Source organism: Prinia subflava, chromosome 12 (assembly GCF_021018805.1).
Source record: "Prinia subflava isolate CZ2003 ecotype Zambia chromosome 12, Cam_Psub_1.2, whole genome shotgun sequence".
Classification (NCBI taxonomy): domain Eukaryota; kingdom Metazoa; phylum Chordata; class Aves; order Passeriformes; family Cisticolidae; genus Prinia; species Prinia subflava.
The window spans coordinates 19,076,043-19,102,073 of record NC_086258.1 but is presented as its reverse complement, the minus strand read 5'-3'; the positions used below and the strand labels follow the sequence as shown (position 1 = coordinate 19,102,073).

Below are 26,031 nucleotides of genomic sequence, written 5' to 3'. Positions count from 1 at the left end.
GCCTGACTGGGGCCATCCCGCAGTGGGGCTGCCCGTGGTAGAGCCTGGTTAGAAACGTCCCTGCAGCCGCAGCTCTTCCCTCGCCCCGGGCTCCCCATCCCCGCCCTTGCCCCACTGAGGGAAGTGTCCCAAACCTCCTTCACGCCGTGGCTGAGTACAGGACAAAGCCAGCCCTGCTCCTGCCTCGTTTGTACTCGAGTTCCTGCTTCCTGCAGATCCCTGCCTCTGGTATTTTATAACCTGCAGACCCGTCCTGCAGTGGCTTTCACCACACACGCTGCCAGCCCCTCTGGGAACGCGGGCTCCTTGTGAAGCCGTCCCCAAATGGTGGCATTTTTAGGAACCCATCGCCACAGACCCCTTTTCAGGACTCTGCAGGAACAGAGCCGCCTACAGGCGCCACTGCTTAACACTGAAATTCCTCCTGCGCCAAAAGAGGCTCAGCACTTGTGGAAACGGCACCATCGTGTTGCCCTAAGATGGGTGAGCTGCAGGGCAGAATTTAAACACTGTTTGCTGACCCTGAGACACAGCAAATCACGGCAGGTTGTGCATCAGGCATTATCACCAACCACAGCAAGGTAAGAAAAAAAATCACAAAATCCCCACCAACAGCAAGGAAGGAGGGCATTTCCCAACACATCAGCTCCAAAAATGAGTGGAAAACCACTCTGTGAATTGAAGCTGCTGCTGCCAGCACCAGTCACACCCTTGGTGTGGGCACTGATCAGCTTTTGCTGGGGTTGGAGCTGCAGTGACACCCAGAAAATGCCACGGCAGCTCTGCCTGTGCCAGCTGTGCCTCCCCTGTGCAAGAGAGGCTGGATCCCCATGGGATCTCTGCAGAGCAGAGCCAGGGAGGTCACACTAGTAAAACACCAAAATCCAACTAATTTGAGGTCTTCCGAATACTTCATTCTACTTCCCCCATTGCTTTACGTGAGATCCACTGAAGGCAGTGTGTGAAAAGAGAGACATTTTATCTGGAAACACATTTTTGTAATTTATTAGATCTGTACACAGCTAGTGCTGTTCTCATTTGTGTATTTTAAACCTGCTCCTTCATCCACCCCCCCCACCAGGCCAGCAGCCTGTTCCACTGGACACAGGGAAGGCAGAGCCCTCAGACTCCTCTGGCATCCTGAACTTCCATGAGACCTGAAACACTCAGCAGTCAAAAGGCAAGTTTGATTAGTTTATTTAAAATTAAACATTCTTTCTGTTCAGCTACTGCACATGGAGCCAAACCTTGTGTCTGATCATTGTTAGTGCCAGAAAACTGATTCAAAATTAGAGACTAACAGAGACCAAAGCTGCAGAGAAGCAGCTTCTCCGGTGTTGCCTCAGAACTGCAGGATTTGGGTTTATGCTGAAGCTTTTTACCATTTTAAGCTCAGAGTTGCCCTTCTCTAGTGTGAAGAGGTTTTATGGTTACTGGACAGAGTTACTGGTGTGGAAAAGCAGCAATGATTTTGCTTGGTTGTAGCTGTTGCACTGATTTTCCTGGGCAGCAGGGCAGCTCTTCCAAGCTGAATTCTTCCTGTTCAATCAGACAGCACCGTGCAAGGCCCAAGTCAATATCAAAAGATAATTAAGCCAATCAGAGAAAGCTCCTTGGAAATGCGTGGGTAGGAAAAAAAAATCTGGACACTTCACTTGGGATTGTCGTTTTCTTGACAAATGCCTTTAAAAAACCAGGACAACATCCCAGAAAAAACAGAAGACCTGAAGATACTGGTCAGCTGATTTCTGTCCTCCCATACTGGCGTCATCATTCCAGGTCAAATTTGCAGTTTTTACCACTACATGTGGTTTTTCCCCCACCAAATCAACATGAGTAACATTTGTAAAGTGCTTTTTTGATAGTGCTAGAAAATGCTAAGAGTGAAAAGAGGGGCAGAACATCTGTCCTCAGCACCCAGCTGATGACTACGAGTTGGTTTTTATCCTCAGAGCAGCATCACTGTGTTCTCCTGTGACCTCCTATTAATCAAGAGCTGGCACAAAGGGAAAAGGAGTTTGTGCAGGGCAGCAGTGAAAGAAGGAAAACAAAGGAAACCTGAGGGTTTCTTCTGGAAAGATGCCTGAAGCAGAGCTCCAGAGAAGGACGGGTATTCACTTCCCAGATCCATCAGGAGAACAGTGCCACACGCAGGCTCACGTGCACAGAGCTCTGCAGGAGGCTTCACACAGCACAAACATTTGCCAAATGAGGAGAGAGGTGGGGCTAATCTTAAAAAAATAATTAAGAAATCAAGACACTGATACTTTTTTTGAGGGGAGGACATAACTGCTCACCAGAAGCTACTGCCTGAGGGCTGTCAACTACGTCGTAGTAAAGTCCTGCCACATTTTCCAGCTGACAGGAACTTCTCTCTAGTTAGCAGCTTCACAAAAGCAATCCTTGTATAAATCCATAAAGCTTTCCCAGATTTTTAAAAGGTTAATTTTACCATTATAATTGCACTTTAAAAAACAGGCATCAATCCCTACGCACTCTTCCCAAACACCTCCTCCATTTATAAAAGAGGAAAGAAAGGCTACAATTATTCACTGTCCTACAGCTACAGGATTCAAAGATTTGATTTAGGTGCCTGAAGGAAGGATGCAAACACCCAATTTTTCAGGGCAGGACAAGAGTGCATTTTAAAAAACCTGCAGGCTTCACAGCTTGGCTTGCATTGGCTTCAGGTGTTTATGGAAAGATTCATGAACCTGCAAGACAACAAGACAGAGGTTACAAGGTCAGGTCTGATCTTTGAAACTGTTTTACCTCCTCACATCTTGCAGTGGTTTTTTATACTAATTAAATTTGAATCAGAGGCACTTCGGGGATTTAAGAACAGCCTTCTGTATTTCTGTACTTCTGTATTTCAGGGTCTACATGACACAAAGCATGAGGATATAAAAAACAGCCTGCCCACTACCTTTCTTTTAAGAAAGAAATGCAAGATTTATATCCTTGCAACTGTTTGGCATTTTAATTACAAGAAAACTGGTACAGGTTTCCTAAGGGCTGTAATGAAGCTCCTAAGCCCCACTGACTTCAGAAGTACAGAACACTGAGCCAGCTGTGGTGGGATTTAACTCCAGCTGCAGACTCTGGCAGCCCATTGCAGGAGATACAGTCTGCCCTCATCAAATAAAGGCACCAGGAGACAGGATTTACCATTCAGGCTGATTATTCAGTTTATTTTAGCTCAGCTGCAGCTCCAGTCCTAGGCCAGATATACAACATCTGACACCTAAGTACTACAGGGGAGCAATTTATCTTCTGCTCTGCTCACTGCTACTGCCTGAAGACTGGAAGATTTGGCAGAAAATGGGCAAGGCTTCCACAGCTGCTATCACTGAGCAGAATCAACAGCAAGTGATAATTGCTTTTGAATTCACTGAGATAATTCAGTTTTTCTCTGTGGAATGCACCATTTCCTCCCTCAGGAGATCCCACAGGGATGAATGCAAGGCACACCTGGGAGAGAAACTACAGCGAGCAAACTGAAAGATTGTTTTGGTCCATTACTACTTGTGATTTTTCTCCCCCCTTCCTCAATTACCTGCTGAGATCACCGGAGCATAATTAACAACCCTAAATCGAGTTATTTCTCCAGTCATGTGAGAAAAAGAGATTCCTTTACCTGTGTTTTGTTCAGCGGCGATTTCTTTGCCCACTCAAACATGTTCTCGTAGACGTTGCCATCGTAGCGGCCGAGCACAGACCCCAGATGGACATCGTGGAAGTCAAAGGAGTCCACCAGGGCCACTGCATTGGGACGAATGACAGCCAGGAGCTCCTTCACCTGCTGGTTCACTTGGGTTATCTGGGCACTGGTCAAGATACCCGCCTGGAGAGGGGAAATGAGGATCACACAAGTCACAAATCCTTCCCTTGCCCAACGTCTCACACAGGTCAGCTTTCCCACACACAAAAGTGCAGCGGTTCACAAAACACCAAGGGGATTTTTTTCTTCACTAAGTAATTAAATTAGCAATTTGCTACAATGCACAAGCCAAAGGAGATGCTTGCACAGCCCTTCATACTGCTCAGCTATTAATCCCAGGAGGGATACTCACTCTGTGAGTGTCTGTAAGTTAACTGCAGCAGCAAGCTTTCTTGGAGAATATGCATGTGAGGATATTAAATTGTGCCTGGCTTCAGGGAAATTTTTAGTAAGCAGCAAAGAGGAAAATGGGAAGACAAAACATGCCACGTCTGCCTGAAGAGCAAACAAAACACTGAAGAGAAGAAAAGCAATGCCTGACAATGTAAAGCCATTCATTGAAGGATGGGTTAGAATTTGGAGCACAAGATCCCCTTTGAGGGATATTAGTTGTAGAGCACATCTAACTGCCACTCCTTTATTAATTGTTTTATAACATATAGCAGCTGGTCACCAACTGGAAACCATTTGAGCTAAACCTTGGCACATGCCTGGTTTCCATTTATCACAAGAGAAACCCGACAAGAGCCTTCCAGCACACACGCGCTGCTAATGAATTTCTGGCAGCCAACAGCCAAGAATTTACACCTATAGCTTGGCATTTAAAGCACATCTGCAAGCAGTGAAGCTGCCTTCAGAGACTGGGGGTGCTGGAGGAGGACACCAACCTGCAGGAAGTCCCCTGCGTTCCTGCTGATGCCGAACAGGGCGTACAGGAGGCACAGGTCAGTGAGCACCGCCCGGACGGCGGCATCGCTGACCTCGGCCACCTTGGCTGTGAACAGCTTCACTATCACATAGTGGCAGTGGGCCTGCAGAGAACAAAGAGGGTCAGTCAGGGCCACACAAAGAGGAGGAGCTCGCACAGCACGTTTCTTTAGCTGGCACTGACCTCTGATGCCCGCACAAGGTCAACAGAAGTCCTGTTCCAGGCGTCCTCCTTGCTCTTTCTGTGGTTCAGCTCAGCTTGCAGGTTCTTCGCTGCAGATTCTACAAGCCTGTTTCATGTGAGGAAGAAAAACAGTTTACATAATACCACCACATTAACAGGATGACATACACTGAAACATACACGTGTCAGTCATGACACACGAGCTCAGAATTCTTCTCACGTGCCGTGAGTGAAGACAGTGACTGGAGTGACAAGTTGTGCCTCTGAAACACCAATAGTCACTGCTGCAGCTACAACACAGCTACAGAGGGCTAAGAGGACTTCTGACAGCACGTGGTGCTTCAATACCTACTCACAAGTAGGTGTCTGTTCTACTCTCCCACTTCCCTCACAATGAACTTCAATATCAGGATTGTTTCTCTCCACAGAGATTTCTGAGTAGTTTGGTATTTTAAAGTTTGAATATACTTCACACAAAAATACGAAAAACATACATCCCAAAGGAATGGGGAGCAGGGTAACCAGGCTGTAACCAGCCTCCTGCAGCCTCAAAGCACTTAACCCTGACCTCAACCCAGTGAAGTGTGTCACTTCCTGAAAGCAACACATGGATCAAAGCTTAGCCAGCCACGCCTCGAGAATCCAGCACAAACAGGGCAGTGCATCACCACCACCTCAGCCAGTTTTTCTTGGCTCAGCCCAGTCAGTGTGAGCTCACCGGGCAGCACGAGACTTGTAGGCCTCTACCAAGCTGGTGGGGTCGTTGATCCTCACGGTGAGAGTCCTGGCAGCCACGTGCTGGGGCTGGATGCGCTGCCTGGACAGGTCGTTCAGGTAGGACACCATGCCAGTGACCTGCTGGCCAGAGCTCACCTGGGAGTAGCTTTTCATAAGGAACCTGAAAATAGAGACAGCAGATGGCAGCTCTTACTCATGAGTTGTCTGAATGGACAAAAGTAATCTCACTGAGGCTCAGGCCAGAAAGGACAGTTGTAGGCAGAAACATGACATGTAATACAGACACTTCTGCTCATCACTTTGTCATCAAATTCCCTGCAAACCAGTCAAATGAAAGACTTCTTAACACCAATATAGTGTTAAGAAGGGCATTGTTTATTACAGGTGCCTGGTTGCATGGGGGTAACTCCTCCTTGTGTGCATGTGATTTTTTACAAGTGTGTTGCTCACACAGAGTCACTACGTGCATAATTCATTCATTGCCATAAACCTCTCCCCAAGTTCCCAGATTCAGTGTTGTTCTGGCTGTAGCTGCATTCCTAAGCCAGATGTCTCCCCCTTATCTTCCAACTGTCCTTGCTGGGATAGCAGATTCTGCATGCCTCCTTTCTCTGCTCAGAGTTACACAGACACAGCAGAAACTGAATCAACCCTTTTCCTACCAACTTCAGCCACAAGCACCATGAGGAGAGGCTGGAGCATCCCTGTGCAGAGCTGCCATACCTGGCAGTCTGCAGCATCATGACGGTGTTCTCGCCCTCGTAGGTGCAGGACGGGGTGAAGGTGACGTAGATGTCAGGGATGCCGCTGCAGCGCGAGTAGCCGTGCCCGCCGCACGCCATCCGGCACTCCTCGATGCCAGCGTTGGCAGTCCACGAGGTGAACGCCTTCAGCCCCGCTGTCAGGGCGTGCAGCTAAGGGGCAAGCAAAGCTAGGGTTATTTTCCAGTCTTAGCTTGTACACATACATGGTAAGGACTGCAACTCCCAGAAAAAAAAAAGTAGAGTCAACACCGTTCTTGTGCTGTTCCACAGGGTCTTGTTTTTCTTGAAGGAACTTTTCCTTGAGCCAAATATTTACACGAAAGCCCTTGTACATCAAAGACTTCTTTTAAGTACACCACTCCTTCTGCCTCTATGCATTTTATGTACAAGACTGTTTGCAACTGCCCACTGTCACGAACCCTAACAGAAAATTAGCATTTTACAACCCTAACCCCTCAATATAGTACTCATACTTTGATCAACCTATTCTACCCATGTATCAATCTATTTGGTACACCTATTCTACCCATGGCACTTGGAAAAACAATTAAGAAGTTACAGCACAACCACAAGACCAGTTGTAACTCCCAAACAGTACTCCATAATTCCTGGCAATGCACCTTTTGAATAAAAATACACTCCCAGTAGCTTTCTCACTCTGCATTCCTCCCTGCATTACACTTTTTTATAAAGTGCTAAGTGAATAGAGCAAATAAATGTCACCAGCACATACTGGACTTGGGGGCTTCTGAAAATACAGAAATAGAAGACATCTCATGAGTGAAAGCCAAAAAGGCTCAATGCCTCCTCTTCCATGCTGTGAAGAAACCTCACACAAATTCAACCACCACTCTGGTTTCCAGAGGACACAGTACCTCTGGCAGCTCAGTGAGGTCCCCTGTGCTGATGTCCCCACTGATACGATGATAGGTGTCCTTTATGTAGGCTCCCACAAAATGGAAGGCGTATGCTGTTGCCAGGAGAGGAAAGAGTTTGTATTGCTGGGTCTGATAATCCAGGATCTGGGGTTCAGGTTCCCTAGAGCAAAACACAGATGAGTTTGCATGTCAGTGGTAGCAAACTGCTGCAGAAATCTCCTTTATCTGTACACTGAGTATGTTCACCATCCATATCAAGCCAGACTCTCTAAGACCATCCAGCAAAAGCCTCTGGCAGGGGAGGACATTCCAAGAATAAAAGATTAGCCACTCCCCAGGACAAACAGTGTTTTGAAACCATACTGAGTGCCAAAGCAAATATCAGCCACGGCCCCCATTCCTCCCAGTACTCCAGAATTTTCCCTCAGCAGCTGAGGCTGCTCTGGGTGTCCCTGCACTCACCCTGGCTTCAGCTCAGACTGGTGTCTGACGGCGCTGTAGCGGATGGCAATGGTGCAGGCCCGGGACAGCGAGCGAGCAGAGTCACCCACAATGAAGGAACGGATGAACACCATGGTCCCATAGGTCAGCTTGTCACTGACTGGTTTCACGTAGGTGCCATCTGGTTCAACCTGCCAAAAAATAAAAGATTAAAAAATATACAGCCTGTTGATTTGTGAGGTTTCCTCCCTTTTACATGTTCACACTCTAAACTCATCCAGCAGCATTTACAAGCCACCCACAATCCTTTTGGTGCAGTACTCAACCTCACAGCAGCATCCAGCGTGCCCATTTCTGTCAGCAGATGCTGAAACTCCCTGCTTTACCTGGGCATATTTCATCAGCATGTTTTCCCGAGGGATTCGGTAGTTGTCCATTTTCAGGTAGCCGTTATCCATTTCATCATAGCCAAATTTGGGGCCAATGTCACCCACTGTAATACCTGCCACAGACAAAGCCACTTGCATTAAGAAACAGGAACTAAACACCACACAAAGAGGTCCAAGCCTTCCCCAGTAAGGAGACTGTTTAGTTTTCTAGCAAATCCTGGTAGTGTTATGAGTAAGAGTTAACAGAGTCCTTAATCTCTTTGATGGAAAAGTGATGTCCAGGTTTTGTTGGGATGGAGTGAAATCATCTTCCCAGTGGCTGGTACGGTGCTGTGTTCTGGATTTAGCAGGAGAACAACGTTGATAGCACACTGATGGTTCAGTTCTTGCTGAGCAGCACTTGCATCAGGTCAAGGACTTTCTGATTTCCACACTGCCCCAACAGTGAGGAGCCTGGGGGGACACAGCCAGGACAGCTGATCCCAGCTGGACAAAGGGATATTCCCCACCATGTGGCATCATGTTGAACAATAAAACTGGGTGAAGCCAGCTGGGGGGATGACAGCCCCCTGCTCAGGGACTGGCTGGGCATCGGTCAGCTGGTGCTGAGCAATCACACAGTGATCACTTGCTCTGCATACTCTACCACTATTATTGTATTATTATTGTTGTTGTTATTTATTTCCCTTCCTTTTCTGTCCTATTAAATTGTCTTTATCTCAGCCTACAACTTTTACCTTTTTCACAGTTCTTTCCCCCATCCCTCTGTGTGGAGGGAATGTGTGTTTAGCTGTCTGATGAGTTAAACCACAACAACTGGACATCAAAACATGAGAATCTCCACAATTTCCATGCAGCCCTTGTATCCACTCACTGCAGGAGCTGTCTCTAAGGTCATCCAGCTTATATCCAGCTAAAGATTGATGAAAGCCCTTCTTCCTCCTTCACAAAGCAGGATGTGCTGCTTGTGGAATGCATAGCTGGGAGATACTGGAGCAGAACCAAATCCCAAACTAAACTTCACAGGGGCAGAATCAAATCCCAAACTAAACTTTGCATTGATGGCCCAGTAGGAAAGATGATTTAGTGGTAGTTCAGTAATAAAAAAGACTCATTTAAGTCCTGTGATCTACCAGCTGAATTCAACTAATGAAATAAGCCATGGACTTTAACAAGACACAGCAGCTGCATACAGAAACAGATTGAATGTATTCCCTGAGTGTGACTTTGTACCTGGCAGAGGTTCATGTGTGCCCAGCTGCCGGATGGGGACGATGAAGGCGTGCAGGCCTTTGCACTGGCCCTGGGTGTAGAGCTGAGCCAGAACGATGGCGTGGTTCGACGTCTTCCCAACTGCAATGGGAGTGAGAGTCAGCACAGAAACACAGGCAGACACAGCCACACACAGAGCCCTTCTTCTCAGGTAACCTCATCACATCATGCATTAGAAAACACAGGCTGGCCCCACTGGGTTTCACCCCAGTCATACAGCTCTGTGACAAAGTGTTGCTCAAGTCAATGGAAGCTGCACAACACAATTTTCTTGACTATAAAACACCTGCCAGTGAAGCTGAAGGAACTATAAATAATTTGATACAAGCAATCAAAAATTACACCAAATCCACAATGTAAATGGTTTTGAGCAACAGTCCAGAACACACAGATAATGTTTGGCAGGCTCTGCTAAGTCTGCTCGTTATGCAAGAGCAACTGGCTTTCAGCCAACTCTCTGGATCAACTTTCAGTTGTCACTCTGTAGATATAACACCCATGGCATCACCTCCCTGGGTTTTTCCATACATCTTCCAGATTGGGACACACTTACGTCCACCTGGCCACCACTTAATGGAGGTGACAGTGGGGCTGTTGAGGATGAACTCCTGCGTAGAGGGGTCGTAAGTGGCTGTAGTTTCCAGGCCCCGGAGATGAGTCCCTGGAAAGAAGAAAACACATTGTTTTGGCAGGAAGTCAGTCACAAAACAGAGACAAGGACAGAACTGGACAATGGAAAGTGGAACTCCAGTAGTAAAGTTTAAATTTTAGTTTTGCTTTTAGGCTAGATATATAAAAAACTAAATATCAACCAATTAAGGAAGAACAAGTGAGAGCCAGAGCACATTCTGGGACTGGAAGCCAATCCTCAGAAAACATATTGATTTTTTTCCCCAGTGGTCTAACACTAGTTTTTTCCAAGCACCTCCAATCTGACACCTTTTTGCTATCACACACCAGAAGCCCCTTCTCAGTTAAAAATGTTCCACAGGAACACACTCACCTGAATTTCACTAAAATGTAATCTGATTAAACTGTGAAACAAAACCATCCAGTTCTCAGCCACAAGATGAAATAAACGGTGCCCATCACCTCTTCATTCCCTCATCAAGCCTACATTCTCCCCACTTGATGGAACTGATCTCCCAGAAGAGATCATCCATAGCACCAAGACAGCAAATAATGGCATGTGTATGCCAGGTACTGATGCAGGTAGATGAAGAGACTGCAAGAAGATGGAGGTAATTCCAGGAACAGGCATTGTCTTCTGCCCTCAATGCTTCTTTTCCCACACACCTGTCTCAGAGCACTGGCATTGCCCCTGAATGCCTTAAAAACTCCCCAAATCATCAGGCCTACTTAAGCTAGACAAGCTGTGAACTCTTCTGAGAGTCTGGACTGACAAGAGCTCCAACAGGAAAAAGGAGATCTCCTTGCAGCAACCACAGTTGCTGTTCCCAAAGCATGGAGTTCCCAAAGCATGGAGATAATGGCAGACTTCCACAGGCAGCTCAATACAGACTTACTCTGCTGGCAAAGGATCTTCAAACCTCACTAGCTCCAAGAGATTCTCCCCAGACTTGCAGTTACTTTATGCTTCACACAGTGTCTACATTTCCCTTCAACACAAACGTGAATCCTGCTCATTTTTAGAATATAATTCTCATCTGCAACTCTGAGATGTCCAAAATTAAAGTTTCCCAAGGCAGAATATCCTCCCTTTGAAACCTGAATTAGAAGTGTTGCAATGACAATACTGTTGGAGTTATCAAAATCCATTTCAAAGCTTGAAAGCAAAGGAATAGCAACAAAAAACATAGTTAGCTTGAGACAGAGAAAAAGCCCAACATACTTCATGGTCAGTGAAAAAGAACACACAGGAGTGAACTAAGGGGAAAAAGCTTCCCACAGTACATGAGCACTGGAACCAAGTTAATCCTGACCCATCTGATCCAAGGTTAAAATCCTGAGGTGAACAAGCAACTCTTCATTTTTTGCCATCTCTTTCACTACCTCAAAGCTCTGTCCTTTTGTCTTTACACTGAATATTAATCAGAGCAAAGCAGAACTCAAACTGGAAAGAACAGCAAGTGTAAAATGAACAGATGCCACCAAACTGACAGCACCAGTGATGGTCAGTAATGATACTGGTTTGAATGGCACATGGAGCATCCAGGTGCTCATTTACAGAGCTACAGACATCAAACCCTCCCTTCTGAGGAAGAGAGGAAAGCAGCACATGGCATAATGCTCTATTAACCCTTCAGAGCTGTCCACTCTTCCCTACAATCACAGCTGCACGTGTAAAACTGTGGGACACACACACACTGTTCCTCCCAGGCACGGGAATCCTGCGTACACAAAGCCATTCTTAGAAAGAGCATTTACTGAATGTACTGTACCATGGCCCATTTCAGTCTGGGCATAAGTGCCAATGATCTCCAGGTTCCAGGCAGGCATGAAGAAGCGATCCTGCTGCTCTGGGGTGGCCTGGGTGAGAAGAGTGGGGAGGAACATGCCCAGGTGAAGGTCCAGAGGCTCAGGCCGTCCGCGGTGAACAAAGCTGTGAAGAATTGTCATGGGATGGGAGCGTGAAGGGAATGTTATGGGAGGGAAGCAAGCATGAGGATTCATGGTGGAGATTCAGGAAGAGACAAAAAGAAAAAAAATGATTCACGTGTCAATCGGAATTCAGCAAGTGTATTTTAGAGGACCAGAGCACTGTCCTTTTCTCAGGCCTGAGTCATAAAAAATTGCACTCACTTGGAAACAAACATGCTGCAGTGCATTTCTTTGTAATAATGCAGAAAGTGCATCTGCAACATTCCCCTGTTTTTGATGCACTATGATTGATTAAAAAAAAAAAGGATGAATCCAGACAAAAAGATGGAGCAGGCCTTCTGGTTTGAACATCAGAGCATCCCTAAGTTCAAAGGGCTGAGGCAGTCAGCTGAGAATGTCAGTTTGTTGGAGATGTGATGTGGCTGAACCCAGTGTGCTTTCAACCAAATACAGCAAGTCCATCTTTAGTTTGTTTGTTTTGTTTTTCTCTGTTTTGAAGGTAGAACCTGGTGGAAATCCCAGTTGATCCAGCTAAACAACTTAGGTTTTCAATGGACTTTCTTTTTTAAAAAAAGGCAAATCCTAACTGGCTGCACTGTTTACTCAAATTTTTTAAATTGAATATCAGATGCAATTAGTTTACATGGCATTTCAAATCCACTCCCTTCAGCTTCTTCTATTTTAAAGAACTTTCTTAAAAGGACAGTGCTCTGTACCTGTAAGTCAAAGTTGTGAACATGAATAACTTGGGAAGAAAGCCAACATTTTTCAATCTGTAAATCACCAGCACAAATCATCTCCAATTAAACATCTTCCATTAGAATTACTTTTTCTCCATTAGAATTACCTCACAGTGGTGTTCTGACAAACACTACTGTGAGGTAATTCAGTGGTCTATTAGGATTTTTCAATATGAAGAATTAATTCAGCATTAAACCTTAAAATATTGACAGCTTTGAGTATCAAAATAGTGGGACTAGATTGAGGACCAGTACCTCCATCTGGCTCATTTATGCATGAAATAAATTTAATTGGACTTTAACAGGAATATATAGATATCTTTAAATGATATGCATTACAGAAAGCTTGGCTCAAACTCATCTGACATTCTTAGCAAAGTGGGAACAATGCAACTTTGTATTCTCTAAATACACATTAATATGAACTAGTTCTGTCCCTAGGGCTTCGCAAGAACTGTTTTTTGATATTCTCAATCTCCTACAAATAAATTCAATTATCTAATAAACCCAGCAGCAAGGTTTTCTAAGCTTTCTGACTGCACAGTAACCAATCCCAACAGGGGACTAATGGTCTAGCAGGAATACCAGATTCTAAGTGGGTTCAGTACTGGTGAGAGGTACACAGCTGACAGCCAAGAGTGGGAAAAAAAATAAAATCCTTATTTACCAGCAGTAGTTATAAACCAGATAGAAACAGCAGAGTATTTTCACTTTTTCACTGCTCCTTCTTGTTTCATTTTCAGCCCTGTGCTATTTGTTTTATCTTTCTTTGATTTTTTTTTTTTAAGAGAGAGACTTCTTCACTATGAAACAGGTTAAAATCAACACAGGCTATCACACACATAGTCACCAAGATAAAACTGAGTAACTACCCATTCAGGCCAGAGTTCAATTCAATAATCCAAAGGTCTGTTTCCCCATCACCAGATTTTAAACATCAGGATTAAATTTAGCAAAGCTCAGTGACAATTACTGCAGCAGCTTCACTGATGAAATATTAGATACTCAAAATTCACAGCAGGAATGCCAAATGTTTGCATTTTAATTATTCAGCATAGAAAGTACATCTACTTCACTGTATTAGCTCCATTTAGTGTCAGAATACCAATTTAACCATGAAACAACACAAGAACTATAAGGAAATCAACCATCACCAGGCAAGAAAGTGCCATGATTTAATGTGAAATCAGAAGCAAAACCAATCACCGCACTGTGTATGTGACTGATTTCAAGCAGCTGGTGTGAGAAAGCAAATAAAGCCAGCAGGAACTGATTGTTGCCATCCAGTAATCCCTCAGCTTCTGGTGTTGAGCTGGGTTTGTTGAGCAGGAGAGAGGACTGGATTTCTTCCACTGAGTCTTCTACAAATGCTTCTGCAGCTGTAACACAGTCCAGACTTGTACACCTCAGGATTTCCCACTTCAGATGCCAGCACTGGAGTCCTTGGTTGTAAACTATTCTTGCTGATATTTAACAGCCATAATTCCAGGTTCTGGGCTAAAAGACTGTTTTTTGATCCATTAAATGTTTTTCTGTTTGAAGTAGTGAAAGTTGCTTTCAACAACAGCAGGAATAAGATGTGGTTTTTCCTTTGTAAACAAGACCTTTCCAGGAAGCTGTACAGCTGCAGTGGAGCAGCATCTGGAAGAGAAGTGCCTGGGGCAAAGCATACCTGACTTTCAACCCAAAACTCACAATCTTGCTCCACTGCTCCTATAGGAATGCTCCTGACCTGTTCCTGCAGGCCAGCCGTGCACTGGGGGCTCTGGCATACGTGTCCCAAAATCAGGCAAAAGTAAAAACCACAGTACTGTTCACTGACATGTTCCAACTGGTTAAGTGAAATTCAGACTCTCAGGGCTTAGAACAACCTCCTCATTTCAAAACAAAGGCAACAACTACCAATGCAGAGATCAGCTAAGAGGTGCATTCTGGAAAAGACCAAAAGGAATCCTGGGATTGGCAGGATGTGAAATGAGGCAGCTGTCTGGCTACAGACATCAAACCATGAACTGAGGAATTTTACCTTTCCCCCTTAAGATTGACCCAGGGAACATTAACAATTTACCCACTGGAGTTAGAGAAAAGAGGTTACCCATTGATCCCTGAAGGGAACTAACCATGTCCCAACTCGGTTTGGGCGTAGGTGCCAATTATCTTGACTCCACGGACCAGGGGCAGCCACTTCTCCTTCTGAGCAGCAGTCGTTTGGCTCTCTATGGTTTTGTGAAACATGCTGAAGTGGAGACCAAAAGGTTCAGGAAAACTGCCCAAGCATGTTCTACAGGAGAGAAATAGAGGGATCTGCATCTCAGTCTTACTGTTACCAGGAACCTGAAAGGCTTTTCTCCAGCTGGAGCATAAGATAAATAATGTCTTTGTTTCATTCAACCTTTTTTTTTTTTGGCCCACAAGCAACCTCCAAATGTGGAGGCATCAGAAGCAATGCTAATGGGGAAACAGATGTTTCTTCCAGGCATCTTCTTCACCCCATGAATCCTGCTGTTGCTATGTAACTGGAAAAAATATTATTCTATAAAGGTTCATGAGGAACTTGAAACTAAGGCCATGAAAACCAAATTATTTTCTCCGTCATCTCTCAGGCTTTGTGGGAATAAATCCCACTGCTGCTGGTAGCCTACGACTAGGGCATTATTAGTTAGAAGAAATATGTATTAAAAATGAAAGTTTCTTTGGTGATTGAGTTCTTTTTGGAACAGCTCTGTATTATCTGCAGCTGCTTCTATCACTTGTGCAATCTAGAACTCACCTTCAATTAAAATTACCATTACAGTCTAGTGCTGGAGAGAATGGAAAGAAAAATCAGACATTTTAGGTGTGCTTCACCAGAGCAGAAGCTATTTCATTAAAGAAAACTCAAATTATCTAGTAGCCACAATGGCAAAGTACATTCTCAATTAAAGTATCTCCCTTCTGCAGCTTGAACACTTTCTTCATCTTCAATATACTTTACACAAATGTTTATTCCATCTAAACTCTAAGACAGAGGAAGAAATGAGCCCTCTGCATAAATACCACAGGGGGTGTTCAGCACTTAGCTTGTCAATTAGAGCAGCATTTGTGACGGGCATTTTGCTCCATGCAGAGAGTAAATAATTGATAATTCAACAGCAGGTCCTGTACAGGCTGTGAAAACCAGCCTTAGAGTGAGAGACAAAGCACCACTGAACTGCACCTTGCCTGTTTTAAATGAACAAGACTAACTGAGCCATGGGTTTTTCCAGGACCACAACTATTGTAATCTAAAGCTGGTGATCAATGTATTAACTGTGCTTTAAGCTGGCGTGGGTGCAGCTACAGTGTCTCAAGTTCTTGCAATCAAGCCATGCAGTTCTTTCACCAAAAAATACTCTCTTGCCTCCAGCAGCACATGCTACCAAAGCTGATGCTTTTAGGGTGACCAAAGCCTTAAAAATGCTGCAAGGACAGCAAGACAGAACTTTTCAACACTCTTGTGGTTTCCTTAGTACGTCCTTCTTTTAGCCTAGGACCTATACAGCAACAGCAGCACCCTTTTCCTCTCCACTGCTTGCAGCACAATTACTGTGCACCTACTCCCTGGACCCAAAAAGGACAAATTTACAGGGAGAAAATGAGTGCTGACTTTGTTTTGAAGTTTTGGGACAGCTTGGGAAGAGTTTGAATGGGTCTTTGCCTATTTTCAGCAGTCATTGAAAGAACTTGAGAAAAATTTGCAGCCCATACTTTGCTGTCAGAAAAATCAGGTCAGACACTGCTTCTTTGAAGGTAATGCTCCAGAAAAAAATCCCAGAAACTTCTGAAAGGTCACATCAGCAACTTTCACTGCCTATGAGGAAGGTTAATCACAAGTGCCAGATATCTCATGATTAACTATCACCTTCTCTGACAGGAGGAAGACACAGACATTTTGCAAGTAGATGCTTTAACACCCCTGGGTCAGGTCATGATGTTTCAGTAGCCAATCATGCAGCATTTTAACAGCTTCTTGCATTAAGTAAGCTGAAAATTAAATTACAGCAGAAATTGTTCATCTCTGCATACTCCACACTCAAGACTGAGGATTTCCTTAATGTGCTTTTTAACAACTTGAATGACAATGAGACAGAATCCTGTTCTCCTCAAGACACAGGGCAAACAGAAGAAGTATCAACTGTGAAGGGAGGAACAACAGGTTTTCTTCCCTTCTTTTTCTTTCTCTGAACTCTTAATGCTTCCCATCACAATTTTATTCCTCCCAGCATGTGGATTGGCTGTTCTGTAAAGGCTGCAGTGTGTCACTGTTCAAATACTCTGCTCCATCAAGACTGAAGGTGGCAATTGCCATCTGATCAGTGACCAGCTGCTCTGAGGTCAGCCTTGTGACAACAGCCAGTGTCACAATGAGGCTGCAGCTCCAAATCCACCTCAGGGAGAAGGCTGTGTAGTAACATGTGCTGTGGCAATATATATCTTCCCAGATTTCACAGCAACCAGTGCCACCCACACAGTGAAAGGCACTTATGTGACAGGTGTGTCACTGTTTCAAAGGGCACAGAGGACAACAGAAGCAAAGTCTGTGTGTTCAGAGGCTCCAAAGCTACGGGAACAACTGCAAAGCCATTCTCAGGTGCAGAACTGGGTCACAGAATAGGGACATTTCCTTTGCACTGCTCTGTGTGCAAACTTTTCTGCTTTGTGCAGCTCTTGAAGTAACTCTCTCAAGGCTGAGCACAAAGGCTCATCCCAGTGGAGAGGGAGCAGGAGCTGTGTTTGAGCTGTGCTGACTGGGCTTCAGAGCTAACACCTACTATAGCAATAAACTCCTGTTCCAGCTCTATCAAAGTAAGATCAAGCCACATTCATCCACTCTGCATTAATTTAGCAGTGGCAAGTAGGGCTCAGAGTAGAGTTTTTCTACTTTGATTAGCTCAAAGGTACTGCAGGTCCTAATTTAGAGATATAAGAATGAATTCCAACAGGAACGTGCACATTCATGCAATGCTCATGAACACAGGAATCATCTGATGACCAGCAGCTCTCAGATCTTCTCTTCTTCTGTTATCCAGTTTATCCCAACTGTTTTCCACTTCTTTGTTTAATCTCATTTTCCTCAATGAAGGTTAATTGAAGTTGAAGGTGAATTAAAACTGAGCAGTCACTCTCTTCCAAGAGCATTGGAGCACTACACCAGAAATATTTCCCATTTTTCATGCTGACTTACATTTTGCTGCAGTTAGACTGTAAAAGAAATCTGAAATATTGGCACTTTTAGACTGATGGCCTTCAAAGCTGTAGTCACAACAGCTGCAACTGCAGTGTGGACACAGAAGAATTACTACATGAAGAGCAATTAAGTATATTTAATAGATCCTCTTATGATTTGGAGTCCAACAAAGCCCTTTTGAAACAGGAAGGAGGAGCATTCACTTGGACATGTCACAGCAGCAGCAACTGTTTAAGTATATCTTCAGGGCAGTGAAGGAAGCAGCATTTCTCCTCACCTACTCATAAATCAAGCTATAAAGTTGGTGAGTCATGTGCAAAGCTACCTAGAGATGTTCTGGCAGTTTAGGAAAGCTCCAGGAAAAAACTGCTCAAAATTGCATATGTCAATCTGTCCCTGCCTTTTGGGGATAACTGACAAAATTTCTTAAGCTTCCATGAGTAGAAATGTCAATCACAATAAATACAACTTGACATCTGAATCAAGGACGTCAGTCTATTTCATAAACTTCATTTGAGGCATGTTGCAACACCATATCCATTCAGTTTTTATTTTGGAAAAATGAATAAGCCCAAACACACTTTCTCCAGGTCAGCTTTTGCACTAATGAAGTCACTTACAATTAGCACCAATTAGCATGTTTGGATATGGGATAGAAATAAACATAATTTTGTCAGTTGGGTACAGTTCACCAAATTTAATAAATATTTAACATTCAACAGGTGGGAAAGTGGGGACCGATATTAAAATGAAAATGAAATCAAAGGATAAAAATATAATCCTTTCATTTCATCCATTTTTTAAGCAGCAGCAAGCCCACATCCTCCCTGGCCAACACCACACATTATAGTAAAGAAGTCACTTCAGAATATTAAGTGTACAGATCTTAGAGACAACACACTTCACCTGTAGGCAAGAAGTTTATGCACTACTCTTCATTCTGTTGCATTTTAATACACAATGGATATGGTATATAAAATAAATAACAAATGGCAAATACAGTCACTCTACAGTAATTGCAAATATATTTTGAAATCCTGAATGGCTGCAATTAGATTTTACCTTGGGAAAAAATAAGCCTTTTTCATTGTTTCAGTTGGTTTTGGGCTGAATTCTGACTAGTCACACCTGACCATTCATGTCATGTTAGATATTGCAGAACTATTTGGCATCTCTATGAAATATTACACTTTCATCCACTTAAGAATTGCTGACTCCAAAGTAAGTTTATGGAAAGACAAAACTAGAATCTCTCATCTGACTACTTCAGAAAAGTCTGTTTTCATATAATATTGTCATTAATGTTACAAGAAGACAGAAAATTTGTTTAAATTTTCCATCTGATAGACTGAATAAACTTTGATGAATTTTCTCAGTAGAAATAAATAAATAAATGAAGAAACTTCCCTGTCACTTTCAATAAACCTTGTGCAGGAAAAAAAAATTAATGATTAACTTTGGCTGTGCAGCACCTGAATAATGCACTACTTTCACTGAACTTGTTCCCTGTTGTCACTGTCCACCAATGACAATTTGAAATTATTTACATTACTTCCATGAGAACTTTCATGACACAGGTCCGTGCAGACCAGTTTCTCTGGAAGTAAAACCACAGTGGACAAGATGATTTCAATTTCCAGTGCCAATGGTCATGCCCTGCAGCCCATCACAGCTTTTCTACAAAACCAGTGAGAGGGGGCTTGTGGTTCATTATTTAATGTGCCAGAGGATATTTCCATGGGGTTACAACAGATTTCTAGATCTCTGTAAGCTCTCTGTTATCAGTTTCTGTTTCATTACATCAGAAAGATTTAACAGAATTAGGGGGAGAAATGTATCAAAATCAGGAACTGAGCTCTAATTCCTCCTGGAAGGAACAAAAACTCAGATGTAAAGACACTCTTATTTTGATTAACTTGATCCAAAGGTTGTATTATCAGATAAACCAAAGGTCAAATACAACAAAAAGCCTCTGGTCAAAGAGAAGCCTCTGTAGCACCAGCAGCTTAAAGGAGGGACACAGAACACACAGTGATAAACAAGAACTTATAAGCCATCTTGGAATATTTTCAAGTATCCCTGCAATGTGACTTTATTGGGTCTAAGTGCAAAGTGAAGCAATCAGCTTTTAGAGATTTCATTAGAGCTGAAAACTTATCAGATCTATTCAAAGTAATTCAGTATAATTTTTTTATTCCTTTAGGAAAAAAAAAATCTGACTTCAAGTTCCATTTTTTAGTTTCTGCACCACATATAAAGAATACAGTATAACTGTTAGTGTTGCATTTCTGTTAAAAAAAAATAAAACTAAGAAAACACAACACTCAGGAATTCAGTGTGAATTCAGTGAAATTCACTGAAGCTAGACTTGAGTGGCCTTAAGCTTCCATTAAACAAAAAACACAGGGAAAAAGCACAACCCTAACATCCTTGGTGATTAAAGTACGTACAAGAAGCAAACTCTGCATCTTTTTAGGTACCTTTTAAACCAGTAGATCTCCTCAGGATCTGCAATTCCGTATTCCCTGAGCTTCATCACCATCAGGGAGCTCTTCCTGATGGCTTGCTCATAGCGCTCGCTGCGGGACAGGAAATTCAAATCCTCGTGCTGGAAGTCGGGGTCATTGAGAACCAAGGCCTCTGGGGACAGAACGGGAAAGGAAAACAAGCTCAGCTTCCACAAACTCAGCACAGGGTGAGCAACGACCCAGCACTTCACCTGCTCTGCCTCAAGGCAGAGGTATCAGAACACTGAAAATAAAATTAGGATTTAACAAAATGAGAAAGAAATTAAAGCTCTTTTGGCTCTCTTGGCACTCTCGTTCCACAGATAAATCCCATTTTCAGCTCAAAGCACTCTGGACTTGGCACGAGGGCAGATCACTGATGTAAGACCTGCAGGCCCCTCACAGCCCTGTGAACTCTGATCCCCACGCAGCTCCAGCAGAAGGGCACAATTATTCCCACTGTGCCAACTGGAAATCAAAGTGCCCAGAGACCACAGACTTTGTGTGTCCCCCCTTTGGCACCGAAGTTACACAACAGCAGCCTCTGACAATCCCAGGCCAGGGAAGGGACTGAAGCAGCTCATTAATCTCTCACAACCACACCGTGCCGGGTGACAAACAGATGACATTTGTACTGTTGGGCAAGAGCATGCGAGGATGGAAAAAGGAGGGGACAGCGCCCATGAGAAATGCCCATGGGAAGCTGCCTCTGCCCCTCTGGAGGAAGGGGAAACAGAGAAGTAAAAGGACACTCTATCAGGGTCACCCTAAATCCTTTCTGGGGAGGAGGACCGGGGACTTACTGCAGCTCTTGTTCCTCTCTAACCCCTTCCTTTACGCTGACCCTACACCAGCAAACCCTCTCCTCACAGCTTTGTCCTCTTCTTGAGGTCTACCCTCTCCCACCCCACGGCCCCCTCACAAGTTCGTCGTTCCTCACCTCTCCTCACCCCGTTACCCCCGCCCTGTGTCCCGCTCTCCCTCTCCCTGGAAGTGCCCCCTGGGTCTCCCCCACCCCGCAGCCTCTCCCGTTCCCACCCCCGCCTATCCTCCTGCTCCTCCGAGCGCTGACCGGGGCTGTCTCTCCGCGTCCCCGCGGCCCGGGCCCTCCCTCACCGATCTCCTTGCGGCGGCGGGTGCGCTCAGGGCCGCCGTCCAGGATGTGGGTGAGCAGCTCGGGCTGGAAGGTGGCGGCGGCGCGCTCCTTCCGCAGGTCCGCGTTCACCGACATCGCGGCGGCGGCGGCTCTGCCCGATCCCGATCCCGATCCCGATCCCGATCCCGATCCCGATCCCGATCCCCTCCCGTCCCCTCTGCGCCGGCACCGCCCCCGCGTGACGTCACTCCCGCGACGCCACGTGGTTCCCGACCACGTGTGCGCGGCCGCTGCGCGCCCTTCCCGCGGGAGGCGATGGCGGAGCGGTGAGAGCGCGTTCGGTCGCGCTGCGAGCGGTGCCTTAAATCGCGCTGTGATGGGCATGGAGCCGCGCTGGGGGAGCGCCTGGCACATGCGGCATCGGCACGGAGTAGTTAATTAAATAAACAGCTCATTAAATGCTGTTAGAGGGCTGCGTTTGTGCACGCGTTGAGTACGGTGTTGGACAGGGCTCTGGATCTGCGCTTGGGGCTGGGCCTGCCGTGCATCTCCCTGCAAGGTCCTGCAGTGAGGTGCCGCATGCATTAGGTAGCACATTGGGTAGGCACGGGGTGTGTGGCGATTGCGGTATGGCTTTTGCAACCTAAGTGACTCTGTGCGTTAAAAAGTGCATTAAATGCACTCTGAGCATCCTGCATCCCTGGCTGATCCACCTTGCTGCTGTGATTCAGGAGCAAAACCCGAGCGGTACAGGACAGTCTTTGCCCTTCTGGAGGTGCAGAATTGACCTGGCTTTTTAAGTGTTAAGTGCGGCGAGGATGCAGGGAGCTGCAGAGGCTAGGAGTTGGGTTTCCACCCTGCTGGAGTGGTTTTTCAGCCCGCTCTGGGTGTCCACAGCCTGGCATGGGACTGTGGGGCAGGAGGCAGAGAGAGAGGCGTGTGCAGGGACGGGGTAAGCCAGGATCGCCCTGGTTTCGGCAGCCTCCCACGGAGTCCTCCGTGGGGCATTTTGCAAGGTTGCAATCCCGTGAGCAATGCGTCGGGGGGGGGGGGGGCAAGGGAAACCAAGAATTAAAACCACAGCGTGTGTGTCAGCTCAGTGTCCCCACTGCTGAATTATCAGTATTGGGGGTCCCTGAACACCCAGCAATGGACCCACTTGTCTGAGTGGCAGGAATGCCTGCCTGGGCTCTTGAGCAGCTCTTGGGGTCCCCCACAGAGAGGGAAAAAAAAAGAAGATAAAAAGTAAATGAAGCATTGAAATACTCCAAATGCAGGCCACCTGCAAGGGAAATCAGAGGGAAAATTATGCCAAAAAAACTGACTTCAGGGCACAGCCAGGAGCCTAGCTATGACATTGACTGGGCAGGATTAGAACTTAGCTGAAGCTGCTTTGCGTTCTTGCCTTTCTGTGTGCTCAGTGCTGTGGCTGACTTGCCTGTGCCAGCCCTGCTCCACCGCAGGAGCTCCCAGGAGGTCCCACCTGAGCCTTGTCTTGGAATTAATCCTTCTCACTCATCCCTGTCTGCTAAACCCTCCCAGACTTCTGACAAAACCAGGCTGGCTTGGATCCAACTTACTGTTCTCCAGCTGCAGGATCAGACACTGCCAGAACTTTTTATGCTGCAATGAGAGAACAGGCTCAGGATCATTCTTTAGATCTTGCTGCACAGTACTCTGTCACCCCAGCAGCTGTGGCTGTCCCTGCATCTCAGTCCCTCACGCTCTCTGATCTGCTCAGTCACCATTCTCCCCACTTCCTTAACCTTTCTAAATTGTCTACAGCCTGGGGGAGACACAGAGGATCATGTGGGCTGCCTGTAGTTCATGCTGGGTTTTGTGGCAGGATGCCCTGGGCTTGGCACATGTACTGAGCTCAAATAGGACTCAGCAGGGAAGCTGCGAGGCTTTTGCAGCCCCCTGTGTGGTGGAACCTGGGCAAGGAAGGAGCTGAAGGACAGTGTCACTGTTTGGATCAGGTATTGGAGAAGCACAGAGTCAGATCTTTTGCTTTACTGCAGGCCAGCCGTTGTGGGAGATGCTGCCAAGTGCTGGTGTCTATTACTTCCCCTGGGAGATCAACAGCTCCATCCCTGAGGGGAAGACACTGAGGACATTTGGCAGGTGAGAAGGGTACTCTGCTCTCCTTGCAGGCCAGGCCTTTCCTTCACTGGCTGAGCACTCCCCCTTTGGTTTGTAATTGGATTTCTGACAGCTGAGCTTCCCAAACTGATCATTCCCAGGTTATGCTGCTATGACCTGGCCCGATCTGAAGCTGTTCTCACCATGCAGCACAACTCGGCTCAGTACCAAGTCTGTGTTGACACCAAGTTTGTGGAGCCATTCCAAGCCCAAGTGGGATCTTTCTACCTGGTCCTGGGAGAGGCTGAACACAGGGAAGGTAAATGCTCCAGGAACTGGTGCCCTTTGCTGCTCTTCATGGTACATCAGCTCTTTTGGTGTTCCCTGAGTCACTGAGGGCAGCCTGGGCCAAGGCACCTCTTGTGCAGTCACACCAGAGTGTGATTCAAGGTAGGAGCAGCCTGTCTGTCCCTGCTGAACTTGAGAAGAGGCACCCTTATCTTGGTGAAAATTTGGTCCTCTGGCACAGATTTTTTTTAGAAACAAGAGGCATTTCAGCAGCATTGCTGGGCTTGTGAAACCTGTGCTAAAAAAGCCTTCTGGCATCACTGCCAGCCACCACACAACTGTCTGCACCCCAAATGTGGCAGATTGCAGCAATACCTCATTGCAAGTGGCTGGGTTGGTTTTTGCCATCCTTGAAAGGCTCTAATTATTAGCCCTGCCCTCAGACATGTGAGGAATGCAGGCAGGCTGTGTCATGCAGGGCACCCTGTTGTCCTTTCCTGGGGGGCCCTGTGTCCCAGCTGCTTGGTGCTTTGCGTGGGGAGTTGATCTGAGCTGGGCCATGGGATGGTAAAGCAAATTCTTTGTTATCTTGGTCACCCCTGATAGAAACCATTTGAATTCATGCTATAGAAGTCCTCAGTGGCACTTGGAAAGCCACACTTCACATGGCCTCTAGAGAGTGACCTGCTGAGCCACTGCTGCAAAATTCCTTTAGAAAATTGTTGTTTTGGTCATCCCAGCCTAGGAGGGAGCTGCAGGGGTGGAAGGGGAGCAAACAGATGGTGGCTGTGTCACCAAGGCTGTGTCACCAAGGTTTGTCCCCTTCTGTGCAACTCCATGTTGCCACTTGAATGCCACCAATGAACTGTTGGTTGTAGCCAGCCTTGAGCCTTTTCTAAACCCTCTTGTCTGCACAAATGAGCTCAGACCCATCACTGCTGCTTTGCAGACAGGGAAAACCAAAGTGCATCCAGCCACAAAGTAGGCAGATGCTGCATGGCAGGCACTGGCACTGTTCCCCAGTGCAAGGGGAGTGCAGTGTCAGTCACCAGCATTTTGCAGCCATCAGGGCAGAGGGAAAGCACGTCACTAAATTAAGCTGCTCCTGCTGCTCACATCAGTGGCAGCATGCAGCCAGTCTGGTCTCCTGAACTTCTCAGGCTATGGTTATTTGCCCAGCTTGACTCATCTGTTGCCTGAGGGAACTCTCTGTCTCCAAGCTGCTCTGTCTGTTTTCCTTTCTGCAGAAACTTCCAGTCCTGTGGTAAAAGCACGAATATTGACCTGTGTGGAAGGGATGAACGTGCCCCTGCTGGAACAAGCCATACAGGAGCAGAGGAAATACTTCAGTGAGAGGCAGGAGCAGGAGGAAAACAGCATGTCCTGACAGCAGCTCCGAGGCTAGCCACACGATGGTCCTTGCACTGCCATTTGCAACAAATGTGTTAAAAGTAAATTAGGAGATGTGTTTGCTGTGGCAAACAGCAAAGTCACTGAGCAGGGAAATACATGAAGACTGTGAGTCAATGTGTGTGATTGTGGGCTGTCCATTCCTGCCCCAGGTGTCATGACTGAAAATAGCTCTGGGAAGCAGGTTTGTTGTTTGAAAGGGTGGCTAAGGAAAGGGAACACTTGGGTTATACTGATCCTTTCATAATGCACGACATGAAGAAGTCAGAAGTCTGAATCTGGAGTTAAGCAGCTCAGCTTTGGCAGATGGGGGAAAAGGGCATTAGCACAAAGTTCATTAGCCCTGCCTGGCTGCAGGTCCATGAGTGCCTTTGTTGGGGTACCCTGACTCAGCTGCCACACAGGAACATTCCTGGCAAAACACTCATGTATCTGGTCTGACCAAAGAGACAAGAAGAACAAAGAGTCTATTTCCATTAGCACCTGCCTCATCAGGTAGGAAGAACTTGTATCTAAGGGGAGGATTAATTCTATCCCTAAAATAAATATTTGCAGTATCCTGAGTACTTGACTTTCTTCCTTGACACAACTAAGTTTAAGAGACCTTAAATCACTGTTTTTGAAGTATCTAAAGATTTCGATTGAAATGTTCCTAAATAAAGATGAAAAAAGAAGGCAGCCTGTCTTTTATTGATTAAATCCCTCTTTCTTGCCAAGTCATATGTGTTGGGCCTTGCACAAATCCTATAGATGATGTAAGTTGTTGTATAAATAATGTCAGTTTTCCTCCTCCTAAGTACTGGGTGTGTATGGAAGAGGCTGGTTT

General features: G+C 45.7%; 2 protein-coding genes and 1 long non-coding RNA gene across 6 annotated transcripts; 2 read left to right on the top strand and 1 right to left on the bottom strand.

Annotated features, from left to right (window-relative positions):
- The first annotated feature begins 22 nt into the window (after window positions 1-22).
- Window positions 23-1,696, top strand: LOC134557065 (uncharacterized). The gene is made up of 2 exons (XR_010081981.1): window positions 23-581; window positions 1,082-1,696. It is a non-coding gene; the product is annotated as an uncharacterized LOC134557065 (long non-coding RNA).
- On the bottom strand, window positions 1,182-21,654 carry ACOX1 (acyl-CoA oxidase 1). Of its 2 annotated transcripts, none has more exons than XM_063409682.1 (14): window positions 21,446-21,654; window positions 20,303-20,462; window positions 14,737-14,897; window positions 9,868-9,975; window positions 9,276-9,395; window positions 8,040-8,155; window positions 7,675-7,844; window positions 7,210-7,372; window positions 6,294-6,484; window positions 5,551-5,730; window positions 4,833-4,938; window positions 4,609-4,752; window positions 3,638-3,844; window positions 1,182-2,714 (listed from the first exon to the last, which is right to left on the bottom strand). In XM_063409682.1, the coding sequence occupies exons 1-14, from the start codon at window positions 21,558-21,560 to the stop codon at window positions 2,664-2,666; spliced, it is 1,992 nt and encodes a 663-aa protein (XP_063265752.1). In that variant the 5' UTR covers window positions 21,561-21,654; the 3' UTR covers window positions 1,182-2,663. The 2 variants fall into 2 exon arrangements, with proteins under 2 accessions (XP_063265752.1, XP_063265750.1); XM_063409680.1 differs by lacking the exon at window positions 14,737-14,897 and adding an exon at window positions 11,717-11,877 and having other exon boundaries at window positions 21,446-21,653.
- Window positions 20,979-25,898, top strand: TEN1 (TEN1 subunit of CST complex). 3 transcript variants are annotated; one of them, XM_063409687.1, is made up of 5 exons: window positions 20,979-21,142; window positions 22,419-22,429; window positions 23,447-23,549; window positions 23,669-23,826; window positions 25,043-25,898. In XM_063409687.1, the coding sequence occupies exons 1-5, from the start codon at window positions 20,979-20,981 to the stop codon at window positions 25,180-25,182; spliced, it is 576 nt and encodes a 191-aa protein (XP_063265757.1). In that variant the 3' UTR covers window positions 25,183-25,898. The 3 variants fall into 3 exon arrangements, with proteins under 3 accessions (XP_063265757.1, XP_063265756.1, XP_063265758.1); XM_063409686.1 differs by lacking the exons at window positions 20,979-21,142; window positions 22,419-22,429 and adding an exon at window positions 21,701-21,751 and having other exon boundaries at window positions 25,043-25,896; XM_063409688.1 differs by lacking the exons at window positions 20,979-21,142; window positions 22,419-22,429 and adding an exon at window positions 21,866-22,013 and having other exon boundaries at window positions 25,043-25,897.
- Window positions 25,899-26,031: the final 133 nt, after the last annotated feature.